General features: G+C 40.9%; 1 protein-coding gene across 1 annotated transcript in view; it reads right to left on the reverse strand.

The window, feature by feature from the left end:
- The window catches only part of gsk3ba (glycogen synthase kinase 3 beta, genome duplicate a), a 144,069-nt gene that overhangs the window by 26,650 nt on the left and 104,109 nt on the right, over positions 1–13,310 (reverse strand). The window contains exons 6-7 of the mRNA XM_080203444.1: positions 2,837–2,943; positions 553–650 (exon numbers count right to left, since the gene is read on the reverse strand). Coding sequence (XP_080059570.1) covers positions 553–650; positions 2,837–2,943 — 205 coding nt within the window. The remainder of the gene's footprint in view (positions 1–552; positions 651–2,836; positions 2,944–13,310) is intronic.

The raw sequence follows: 13,310 nt of genomic DNA on the forward strand, positions 1-13,310 counted from the left end.
ATTCTTTGAAACAAGTTCAACCATGTACAAAGAGCAATATCAGAAGGTTGGGATCATCTACTGATTATCACATTGCCATTTTGATCAAAAGTAACTCATTCAAATGCACAATAAGCTCAGTTCTCAACAGAAAGAGTTGCTTCCACAGGGCATAATTGGGCAGAAAATCATTTGGCTTAAACAATTTTCAGGAAGTGTACATCCATGCATGCAAAGTAAATCGTTGATTTTAAGGCAATTGAGAACTACCTCAAGGCTCCAAGTAGTGTCAAGATTGGAAAAGCTGAATGAACTGGCAGAAAATGTGTTTTTCAAAGTGATGAGCAGTGAATTATTTTTATCCACCATCACTGTCAAGCTGAATAATCAGATTTTTGCAAACCAGTGCTGCAATAAGTTTAAAGCCATCCTTTCTTTGCTGAAGCAATATAGTTGAGCAAGCAACATAGTTGAGTAGGCTGTCGGAAAGAGAGAAAGCTTACAGAGAGGTAAAACGATCATGAAATAGAACCATTAAATACACGAAAGGTTTAAGTATTTAGAAAATCCTACCTTAATAATTTCTACCAGCTGATCAACACCACTGTCACCAGGGAAGATGGGCTGTCCTAGCAATAGCTCTGCTAACACACAGCCTGCTGACCATACATCTATGGAGGTGAAATCAAGATAAGCAGTTAATTTTAAAAACAATGCTGAAATAGCATCATCTTTTTTGAAGTGAACTTAGCCAGTATTTACCAGGGGAATTTCACAGTAACTTCATTGCAATGTTAATGTAAGCCTTACTTGGTTATTAAACTTTATTTCATTAGATTTACTTTGAAGCAACGTCAAATGCTTCCACTGAAAAAATGATATCTCTTAACACCAGTCTGAAAAAAAAATCACTTAACACTGCTTCATAAATTTGCTATTAGTAGAAAAGTGTTGAAGAATTATGAGCGAAGTTATACTGCGGCCTGACATTAGTACAACAAACTTTAAAGGTCTAGGTGAAAATAAGTAAGTAATGCTGTTTAACTAACATCCAAAGCAGTTACAACAGAGATCCATAATCCCAAATCTCCATCTGAAAACTAGACAATTTTCTGGCACAAATTTCAGATCTCTTTCCGCCTCAGCCACTGTAGAAGACTAAAGGCAAGGACTTCCCGCTTTGTGGAAGCAGCATTTCATTTCAGTTTGACATCTGTCCTGTGCTGCCAGACTGGTAAATACTGCAACAGTACCAACAATAATGTTTTTAAAAAATTGATCAGCAGCACTAGATTGATACCCAGGCCCATCTGAAGTGCTCCTCCCATTGAAGTGAATGGAGCCAGTTGGGGCCACAGCTGGCTCCTGTCAGTAGCTTGCAACCAACATTGCTAAATAACATCAAACACTTGAAATGAGGTCTTCCTGTCTTTTGGAGATTAAGGAAATTGCCAAATTTTCATTTTCAAAAAGGCTCAAACATATATGGCAAGAAATACATCCAATCCTCAGAGGTGATCTTGAGCTAAACAGCTAAGTTTGCTCCAGATTTGTACCCAAAAGGGTAACCTGGTGAAAAGCTGCTTGAGAGATGGCAGAAATTTGGCTGTAATTGAGTCAAGTCTCTGGGATTTTTAAATCCATCCAACAAACTCTTCATCAGATTGAATTCCAACAATGTGACCAGATTACCAGGCACAAATGGAAAGGGCTTTTTGGTGCTTAATTGCAATTTTTCTAGTATAGCTTCACTGAGACATGTTCTATATCTTGATTCTTTAAATGGATTTTTATTGCATAGTAAGTCGCAACCAAAATTGAAAAACACATCCAATTGCAAGTTTATAAACATGCAGTGCCCAATTAGCTGAGTTCAAATTAAAATTTCTCTCATTCAATAGGAAATGTATGGTCTAAAAGTTCAGATTTATATTGATTTCCACCCATGTTAACTTTGGACATTTCTCAAAAGGAATTAGGGGTTTTCTTGGACATATGACGCTGAAAGAAAGGGCAATGCACAGGCACATTTTCAGATCTAACTTTCAGCTTGTATCCAAAGAGACAGAAAGCTCTAGGTCCAACTGTTCTTGGCATGTCAGATTATAAGTACTTTCACATACAGCTTGTTCTGCAGATTTTAGGTTTCCAAATGCTGCATATGATGAATATTCTTTGACAAGTGGTTATAACATCACAAATCATTCAGCAACTTATTACCCTACATTTATTCCCTAAATTAGACCTGAACAAATACAAATCCATGCCAGTGGCAAAACCCCAAAAGAGCAGAAAATTGGGTCAGAAATCTAAATGGAAATTAGTACTATGAATTCCACAGCAAGGCCTTGGATTCTACTTCCATCACTAAAAGAAAGTAACTTGAGAACATGAACGGAAACTTTTTTTTCATCATGCCCCTTATAATGACCTTTTGCTTCCTTGAGAAACAAATTTACAACTGCCTTATAGTGAGCACGGTTCTTGTGCAACTAAACTAGATACATAATGTCCATCACATTCCCAGATTAAAATATTAAGTGCCCTGACGGAAATCTTCCAGTCTCTTGTTCAAGGTTCACTGACATGCTTAACCATTTAACTCCACCCATGCTATGAGCCATTCATCCAGTTACTGACAATCGAGTTACTAATGCTGCATCATTCCACTGGTTCTTTGAACTGACACTCCCAAGAATGAATCAGATTCAAAGGGTCGCAGAATGAGGTGAGTGTAACAGGAAATACACAGCAGTCGTGCTGCAGGAAACTTGAAGGTACTTACTGCAAAGGTTTGATTACACATGTAAAGTCAGCCAACACCCAAATACCTTAAAACAAAAGTAACAAAACTCACCTATACTGGAGGTATAATCTGTGGCACCAAAGATCAACTCCGGCGCCCTGTAGTACCGTGAGCAGATATAAGAAACATTTGGTTCACCACGCACCAATTGTTTTGCACTGAAAAGAAGTTATTAGAAAGTAAAAATTCTGTAAAAGGAATTAACAAAATATCTTTCAAAAATCTAAACACAAGTCAAAAGCCTGACCATAAGACATGAAAATCAAATTTTAAAGTAGCTGTAAATCAATATATATCTATCCTCAGCATATATTTCTACAATCTATATCATGGAAATAACATGAAATATTACTGCTATGAATGAGGTGTGGGAACTTGTTTCAAATATGCAGCTTTCAAACTCATTCTTTTAATATCAGAGGTTGTAATGTGTATACTTTTTAACACCAGGTGGCATACTAAGTTGCAGCTAACTTTATAGCAGGGCAGGAAAGGACTGCCATGTGGTCATATCAGAAATGCTCTCATTGCAACATGGTCCACTGATTCCAGCAAATTATGGTTATTATCTCTGAATTTTGAAGAGAGGGGAATGCATTTCACAGGCAGAAGCAATATGTAATGGTGTTTTCCAAAGTCTCAATGGTTTGATACAAAATCTGGTCATCCAAAATACAAAGAAACCTATAGAAATCTTATCTTGAGATTACTCGGTAGAAAAGAGGCCACAGAGAAATCCAAAACTGGGTAACAACTTCGATCAAAGATTTTTTTTTTGGCGCAGGATCTGTTGTAGCAGTTTGTCGTATTATCAGAGCCGTTCTGCCTATATACAGCAGTACTGTTTTGTCACTGCAGCAGCATTTAAAAAAAATAATCATTTGTGGAACATGGGCATCACTGGCTGGCCAGCATTTCTGCCTGTTCCTAGTTGCCCTTGAGCAGGTGGTGGTGAGCTGCCCTCTTGAATCACTGCAGTCCACATGGGTTGACCCACTATGCTATTAGGGGGGGAATTTCAGGATTTTGACCAGCGACTGAAAAGGAAGAGTGATATATTTCCAAGTCAGGATGATGAGAAGCTTGCAGTGGTGGTTTTTCCAATTATCTGCTGCCCTTGTCCTTCTAAAGGAAGTGGTCATGGGTTTGGAAGGTGCTGTCTAAGGATCTTTGGTGAATTGCTGCACTGCATCTTGTAGATAGTACACTGAGTCTCAGTGGTGGAGGGATTGAATGTTTGTAGATGTGGTGCCAATCAAGCAGGCTGCTTTGTCCTGGATGTTGTCAAGCTTCGAGTGTTGTTGGACCTGCATCCATCCAGGCAAGTGGGGAGCATTCCATCATAGTCCTGACTTATGCCTTGCAGATGGTGGATAGGCTTTGGGGAGTCATATGGTGAGTTACTCGTCACAGTATTCCTAGCCTCTGATCTGCTCTCGTAGCCACTGTGTTTATGTAGAGGTACAAGTAGTATTGAGGAAGCAGGGGGGCTGCAGAAGGACTTGGACAGGTTAGGAGAGTGGGCAAAGAAATGGCAGATGGAATACAATGTGGAAAAGTGTGAGGTTATGCACTTTGGAACGAGGAATGGAGGCATAGACTATTTTCTAAATCGGAAAATGCTTAGGAAATCAGAAACACAAAGGTGCTTGGGAGTCATCGTTCAAGATTCTCTTAAGGTTAACGTGCAGGTTCAGTCGGCAATTAGGAAGGCAAATACAATGTTAACATTCACATCAAGAGGGCTAGAAAACAAGAGCAGGGATGTACTTCTGAGGCTATATAAGGTTCTGGTCAGGCCCCATTTGGAGTATTATCAGCAGTTTTGGGCCCCATATCTAAGAAAGGATGTGCTGGCCTTGGGAAGGGTCCAGAGGAGGTTCACAAGAATGATCCTTGGAATGAAGAGTTTGTCATATGAGGAAAGGTTGAGGACTCTGGGTCTGTAATCATTGGAGTTTAAAAGGATGAAGGGGGATCTTATTGAAGCTTACAGGATACTGCAAGGGCTGGACAGAGTGGACACGGAGAGGATGTTTCCACTAGTAGGAAAAACTAGAACCAGAGGGCACAACTTCACGTATGATCCTTTAAAACAGAGATGAGGAGGAATTTCTTCAGCCAGAGTGAATCTGTGGAACTCTTTGTTGCAGAAGGCTGTGGAGACCAGGTTATTGAGTGTCTTTAAGACAGAGATAGATCAGTTCTTGCTTAATAAGGGGATCAGGGGTTATGGAGTAAGGGTAGGAGAATGGTAATGAGGAAAAAAAAATCAGCCATGATTGAATGGTGGAGCAGACTTAATGGGCCGAGTGGCCCAATTCTGCTCCCATGTCTTATGGCAAGGTCAGATGTTAGCTGATGATAGCAGTATTCAGTTTCATACCCTACTCGTCAAATAATGAAGCAGCACACATCTGCATGCAACAGATCCAGGAGAATGTTCAGCATGAGCTGACACCAGCATCAGGCAAGAACTATTTTGAACAAGAGAGAATCTAACCATCCCCCCTTGACATTTAACTCCATTGTTATATTTCTTCACCATCAACAACACGATTGTGGGATTGCAGGGATCACCACTGACCAGAAATTTGACTGAACCAACAGTAAGTGCTGCTCTGCCTGCATGATGAGTGCTGCCTGGCTACATGAGGAGTGATTTTGGAGAGTTCTGGCCTCAGACAGTCTGAGACCAGAACTCTCCATTCACCTGAAGAGAGAAACCGCGAAAGCTGGTGAGTTTACTGTCAAATAAATTGGTTGGACTTAAACCTGGTGTTGTCAGACTTTTTAACTGTTCTCAGTGAGCACATCTGTAGTAAGCATTGGCTGCTGGAGGAACTCTGGCTGAGTGGATTGCTTCTCAGCCTTTTGACTAAGGTCAAGTGTAGTATCAGAGTGGATGAGCTGGATTCTGAGCTTTGGACACGAACACATCGGGAGGGGGAGAGATACCTGAACATTATGTTCCAGGAGCAGTCACACCCCCTTAGATTAAATACCTTGAATTTGGCCAGGGACAGGAAGGTGTGGCTGCAAGAGAGGATGGTAGAAGGATCCAAGAGGTAGGATTGCAGGAGCCTCAGTCCCTGAACCTGTGCAACAGGTTCTTGTTCTCTGTGTGGACAGGAATGGGAACTGCAGAAAGTTTGAGCAAACTGGCTACTGCACTGTGGTACAGGGAGCTGTTCAAGTGGGGGGAGGAAAAAAGAAATGTAGTCATAATTGGGGATAGTATAGTTAGGGGCATCGATACTGTTCTCTGTGGCCAGGATCGAGAATCCTAATGGTTGTGTTGCCTGCCTGGTGCTCGGTTCGGTATATCTCACCTGGGCTGCAGAGGAACTTGGAGTGGGAGGGTAAAGATCCAGTTGTTGTGGTCCACGTAGGTACTAATGACATGGATAGAACAGGAACAAAGGTTTTGCTAAGGGAGTATGAACAGCTACGAGCTGAATTTAAAAGCAGAACCACTAAGGTAATAATCTCTGGATTACTACTTGAGCCACGAGCTAATTGGCATAGGGTCAATAAGATTAAGGAGGTAAATGCATGGCTCAAAGATTGGTGCAGGAGGAATGGAATTCATGGGAGGATGAATTCATGGGACATTGGCACCAGTATTGGGGAAGAGAGAATCTGTTCCGATGGGACGGTCTTCATCTGAATTGTGCTGGGACAAGAGTCCTGGCCAATCGTATAATTAGGGCTGTAGATAGGGTTTTAAACTAAATATGGGTGGACTCAGTTGTATGCAGAATTAGTTAAAGGAGAGAAAGTGCAAATTAATGATGAGGACTTTCAACAAGTTAAAGAGGTTAGTAAAGTTTCAAGACCATGTATTAGAACAGAGAATATAGGAAGGTAACAGGTGTCTAACCTCAGGCAGAACAAAAAAAAGGTGACAAGTACAAGAGAGGTGACCAGTGCAGGCTGAGGGTATTGTACCTAAATGTGCGCAGTATACAGAACAAGGTATATGAGCTTATTGTACTGGTCAATTTCAACGTGTGCAATGTTGTGGGCATCACAGAGACATGGCTACAAGGGGATCAGGACTGGGATCTAAATATCCAAGGATATGTGTACTATCGAAAAGACAGGCAGATGGGCAACAGGGTGGGATTGTATTGTTAATAAGGAATGAAGTTAAATCGATAGCAAGAAGCGGCATACGATCAGAAGGCGTAGAATCTCTGTGGGTAGAGTTGAGGAATCGTAAAGGTAAAAAGACCCTGATAGGAATTATGTACAGGCCCCCTAGCTGTAATCAGGATGCGGGGAAGAAAATAAATCAGGAGATAGAAAAGGTATATGAAGAGGCAATATTACAATAATCATGGGGGACTTCAATATGCAGGTGGACTGGAAAAATTAAGTAGGTAGCGGATCCCAAGAAAAGGGATTTGTGGAATGTCTAAGAGATGATGTTTTGGAGCAGCTTATGACTGAGTTTACTAGGGAACAGGCAATTCTGGATTTGGTGATGTGTAACGAGGCTGACTTGATTAGGGACCTTAACGTGAAGGAACCCTTAGGGATCAACGACCACAATCTAAAAGAACTTACCCGCAATTTGCGAGGGAGAAGCTAGAATCAGATGTAACAGTACTACAATTAAGTAAAGGTAATTACAAAGACATGAGGGAGGAGCTGGCCAGAGTTGATTGGAAAGAAGCCTCGTGGGGAAGACAGTGAAAGAGCAATGGCAGGAGTTTTTGGGGGTTATTTGGGACACAACAGAAATTCATCTCATGGAGGAGGAAACATGTTAAGGGGAGGACGAGGCATCTGTGGCTGATGAGGGAAATCAATGACAGCATAAAAGCGAAAGAAAAAGCCTACAAAGTGGCAATGATTAGTGGGAAGCCTTTAAAATCGCGGAGAGGACAACTAAAAGCAGCAATGGAGGGGGGAATGAAATATGAGTGTAAGCTAGCTGGTAATATAAAAGAAAATAGGAAGAGATTTTTTCAATATATGAAAGGTGAGAGAGGGGCAAAAATAGATATTGGATCCTAGAAAATGAGGCTGGAGGAAACAAAGAAATGGCAGAGGAACTGAATTGTTACTTTACATCAGTCTTCACAGTGGAAGTCACCAGTGGGAATCCAGAGCTCCAGGAGAGTCAGAGGGCATAGGTGAGTGTAGTGGCCATCATTAAGGAGAAGGTTCTGGGGAAACTCAAAGGTCTGAAGGTGGATAAATAACATGGACCAGATGGACTACACCCCAGGGTTCTAAAAGAGATAGCTGAGGAAATTGTGGAGGCATTGGTGGTGATCTTTCAGGAATGACTGGAGGCAGGGAGGGTCCCAGAGGACTGGGAAGTAACTAATGTAACACCGCTGTTTAAGAAAAGAGGGAAGCAGTAAATGGAAAATTAAAAGCTGGTTAGCCTGACTTCGGTCACTGGCAAGATTTTAGAGTCGTTATGTGGATATGATGTGGATATCAGTAATCTGTAAACTGTCTGTGCTTTATACGCTCTGTCTGAGGCCAGAACTCTCCATTCACCTGAAGAAGAGGGAAACCCCTTGAAAGCTAGTGAGTTTACTATCAAATAAATCGGTTGGACTAAAACCTGGTGTTGTCAGACTTTTTACAAGATTTTAGAGTCCATTATTAAAAATGAGTACTTGGAACTGCATGATAAAATAGGATCGAGTCAGCACTGCTTCGTCAAGGGGAAGTCATGTCTGACAAAATCTGATAGAGTTCTTTGAGGAGGTAACAAAGAAGTTAAAGGAGAACCAGTGGATGCAATTTATTTATATTGCCAAAAGGCCTTTAATAAGGTGCCGCATTGGAGATTATTAAATAAGAGCACATGGTGTTAAGGGCAAGATCCTGGCATGGATAGAGGACTGGCTGACTGGCAGAAGGTAGAGAGTGGGGATAAAGGGGTCTTTTTCAGGATGGCACTAATGGTGTGCCTCAGGGGCAGTGCTGGGATCACAACTTTTCACACTATCCATCAACGATTTGGAAGGAGGAACTGAAGGCACTGTTGCTAAGTTGGGAGATGATACAAAGATATGTCAAGGGACAGAGAGTATTGAGGAAGCGGGGGGCTACAGAAGGACTTGGACAGGTTAGGAGAGTGGGCAAAGTGGCAGATGGAATACAATGTGGAAAAGTGTGAGGTTATGTACTTTGGAAGGCGGAATGGAGGCATAGACTATTTTCTAAATTGGGAAATGCTTAGGAAGTCAGAAGCACAAAGAGACTTGGAGGTCATTGTTCAAGATTCTCTTAAGCTTAACGTGCAGGTTCAGTCATCAGTTAGGAAAGCAAATGGAATGTTAGCATTCATGTCGAGAGGGCTCGAATACAAGAGCAGGGATGTACTTCTGAGGCTCTATAGGGCTCTGGTCAGACCCCATTTGGAGTATTGTGAGCAGTTTTGGGCCCTGTATCTAAGGATGGATGTGCTGGCCTTGGAAAGGGTCCAAAGGAAGTTCACAAGAATGATCTCTGGAATGAAGAGCTTATCGTATGAGGGCTCTGGGTCTGTACTTATTAGAGTTTAGAAGGATGAGGGGGATCTTATTGAAACTTGCAGGATACTGCAAGGCCTGGATAGTGTGGACATGGAGAGGATGTTTCCACTAGTAGTAAAAACTAGAACCAGAGGGCACAACCTCAGGCTAAAGGGACAATCCTTTAAAACAGAGATGAGGAGGAATTTCTTCAGCCAGATACTGATGAATCTGTGGAATTCTTTGCCACAGAAGGACCTATGGAAGCCAGGTCATTGAGTGTCTTTCAGACAGAGATAGATCAGTTCTTGATTAATAAGGGATCAGGGGTTATGGAGAAAAGGCAGGAGAATGGGGATGAGAAAAATATCAGCCATGATTGAATGGTGGAGCAGATTCGGGTGGCCCAATTCTGCTCCAATTTCCTATGATCATATGGTATACATACTTTGACACAAGAACTATGCAATTTGCAGCAAATACCTTGCCCACCTGACCCAAAACTAAGTCAAGAGTTTGAAGAAAAACTCTATTTGTCTGGAGAAGTACAGCTTTAATAATACTCAAGAATCTTGATACCCTCCAGGACAGTGCAGCCCATTTAATAAGTATGTTGTCCACTATTTTAAAAATATTTACTTCCTCCAGTAACAGGACTCACCAAGCACCTTCCAAACTTTCACCCTCTACCACGCACAGGGACAAGGACAACAAGTTAATGGAAACACTTCCCATGTTGCCTTTCAAGTCACACATCATCCAGATTTGAAAATATATCGCCATTCCTTCATTCTAACTTAATCAAAATTCTGTAGCTCCTCCTTAGCAACATCTAACCAACCGTTCAAGCAGGCCTCTCACTACCATCTTCTAAAGAGCAATAAAAGCTAGTCTTACCAGAGACACCCACATTCTAGAAACAAATTTTTAAAAACATAGTTGTTCGCTCTATCAATGAAGTAGTTAGGGCCTAGACAAACCTGACTTAATTAAAAGCAGTTTATAGAAACTGTTACAACAAGCCTGTGTCACCACCTATCTGGTTTCCTCTTTATTAGAAAAATAAGAGTCATTAATACCAATTCAGAAGATAGCAACTGTAGCCAAAGTCACAATGGTGGTACTTTACATTTACTACTGAACAGACCCAAACGACTCTGTGATAAGACTGTCTATAATAGTCATTTGCTAATGCAGATCTTCAGCATTGCTGAAGAGAGTCTGCGTCGAAGCCTTTCATCTCGCACTTCCTGGGACATTTTTAATACAATGCAAAGGAAATCAATACATTTATATTGTATGAGAAGATTGGCTGGCAGTGGACTCTGATTGGTAGAGGTGCTGCCATGGCGAATACAGCAGTTGATGGTGAACTGCTAAACATTATTTGAAACTTAAACTAGGCCATTTGACTTGGATTGGTCAAGGCACTACCCTGAGGAATGAACCAGCATGTTGCTGTCACTTAATTTGTTTAGGTGAGATAAAATGCAACATGTGCACATCTTTTTGTTTGCAAAGGACCAGACCTGTACATCAATATGTGTAGCTTCCAGTGCCCACAAGTGCAGCAAATACTGGCCATCTGGACAATGGGGAAAATACTGGTAATACTCAGTTTTTCTCTCTCTCTACACGTTGCCTGACCTGGTGAGTTAAGGGTGCATGGCCTTTCAAAAGAACACTCAACACTCTGATTCAGAAACATGTGCTACCCCTGAACCAAGGCTGACACCGAGCTTCAATGTATATTTCTTAGACGAACTATATGGCTGATATTTAAAAATTTGGTAGAACTGCATTTGTACATACTGGTCAGAAAATAACATACACTTGTTGAGCTAGTAACTTGACAGTTTTATAGTAAAGCAAAATAATGCAAACAGTTATAAGCACATTCAAAGATTCAACATAAACACAAAGTTCAGATACACAAAGCCAGAGGTATCAATTAAAAATGATTGTCTCTACATTTGCTCATGCTGAAACACCCAAAGCAAGCTCCAAGCAAATTAAAATTCTTATTCCTAAATTTAAACTCAATGTAACTTGATATTTTGATTAATGAAACTTTTGAAATACAGAATGGAATCACTGGATGATCCTCCAACAGAGCTTGAGGTACAACAAATATGAAAGATGGAAGTTGTAACTCTGCCTCTAATGAGGGGCATCTTTTAGTGAGGGAAGTAATGTGGTTCATGTGTAGAAAGGATAACCAATAATGAACTGCAATGTGGAGAAGGAAAATTGCTAACATGTTTTTAAGTGTTTCTATAATTAACTTGTAAATAATGATGCAACTCTCTACACAAAGGGCCTCATTAGACACAAATAAATCAGAACCACACAGTGAAGACAAAAGCGTTCTGCAGATCAAACTCAATGACCAACAGGCTATGTCACGGTATGGGAGAGGAGAGAGGAGACTGTCAAGGAAGAAATAAAATGGTGCTGCTTGCAAACCTACAGCGATGTAATTTACAACAAAATGGTGCAGAAAATATAACTCCACCAAACAACTCTGACATTTGAATTCAAATACTTTGTGGTGCAACGTCAGGCATCGTGCCATCTTTTTATTTATGTAATTAACTATTTAAATTTGGTAATTATCCAACAAAATTAAGTGCAATAGCTCAAGAAAAATGTATGCAATAGATCCATTTTAGCTTTTGTTCACTATCTAGACTGTCAGATATTTCACCACCTGGAAAAGGGAAGGAATTTTTGAGGCATGGCTTAAAATGCTTTTGAAGCACTGGAGAAAGAGATTTACTATGTACCTACCTATCCAAAGCTTTAGCTAAGCTGTTACCTTTGAATAAAAAGTCAAAAACATTCCACTTGACATTGTTCAACTTAATTAGCAGAGAATTTTCAAAAATAATCAAATACTTGTACAGTTTCAATCATAGAAACCTATAATGCAGGAGGCAGCCATTTGGCCCATTGAGTCTGCACCGACCACAATCCTCCCAGGCCATGACCCCTTCTCTTTTTAAATCCAATTCAATCAAATCAAGTCCAATTCAGAGTCTCAACAAGTTGAGACATTCCCGATACAAGCTGACAAGACAGGGCTCTCACCTCCTGTCTTGGGCTTGATCGACATGATCCAAGCTGATTGGAGTAGGCATTGCATCTCCTCCAAGGTTTGATCTCGTTTGCATCAGAGCCAAAAGGCCAAGATGCCACTTTTAAAAATTGCTTCAAATAAACCTAAAATGTAACTTAATGACTTCAACCAAGTACAGCATGTCAATACTACACTTGATCTTAGCCTTAACCCCATGCATTTACCCTAGCTAGTCCCCCTGACACTAAACAGCAATTTAGCACGGTCAATCCAGCTAACCTGCACAGCTTTGGATTGTGGAAGCAAACTGGGGCACCCGAAGGAAATCCACACCGACAAGGGGAGCATGTACAAACTCTATAGACAGTGATCCAAGCTGGGAATCGAACCCAGGTCCCTGGCATTGAGAGGCAGCAGCGCTAACCACTGTGCTACAGTGCCACCCTCAATTTATTCTTCAGTTATAAAATACATTTCAGAGCTATTCTTGGTGAATATGAATAAGGAGGCCACATACTTTCCAAAGAATATATGATAGAAGTCCAAATGGAGTTGAGGGAGGGACAAAGGGGTACAGATTCACAAATCAGGAGAAGTAGCAACACAAATTAACAAGATCATAAAAACTCAAAAGATTAATAATTAATTTCTAGAGGAATAAACTCAAATAAAAGCAGAAAGGTTGCATTTAACTTGTGCAGAACCTAGGTTAGGCCATATTTAGAATATTGTGGACCGTTCTGGTCTCCATACTACAAAAATGATACAAGAGCATTGGATGGTGGAAAAAGGATTGACAAGGTCGATACCAGAAACACTGAACAGGCTAGGGCTCCTTTCATGAGAAAAAGGGAGAGTTGCAGGGTGACCCAACAAGTGTTTAAAGTTATGAGGGGCTGGAGGGGATAAAGACAGAAACATTTCCACTTGTTGGGAGCTGTAAACTAGGAATGAGAAATAA

The sequence above is a fragment of the Carcharhinus amblyrhynchos genome, chromosome 15, assembly GCF_965287045.1.
Source record: "Carcharhinus amblyrhynchos chromosome 15, sCarAmb.v2.hapA, whole genome shotgun sequence".
Taxonomy (NCBI): domain Eukaryota; kingdom Metazoa; phylum Chordata; class Chondrichthyes; order Carcharhiniformes; family Carcharhinidae; genus Carcharhinus; species Carcharhinus amblyrhynchos.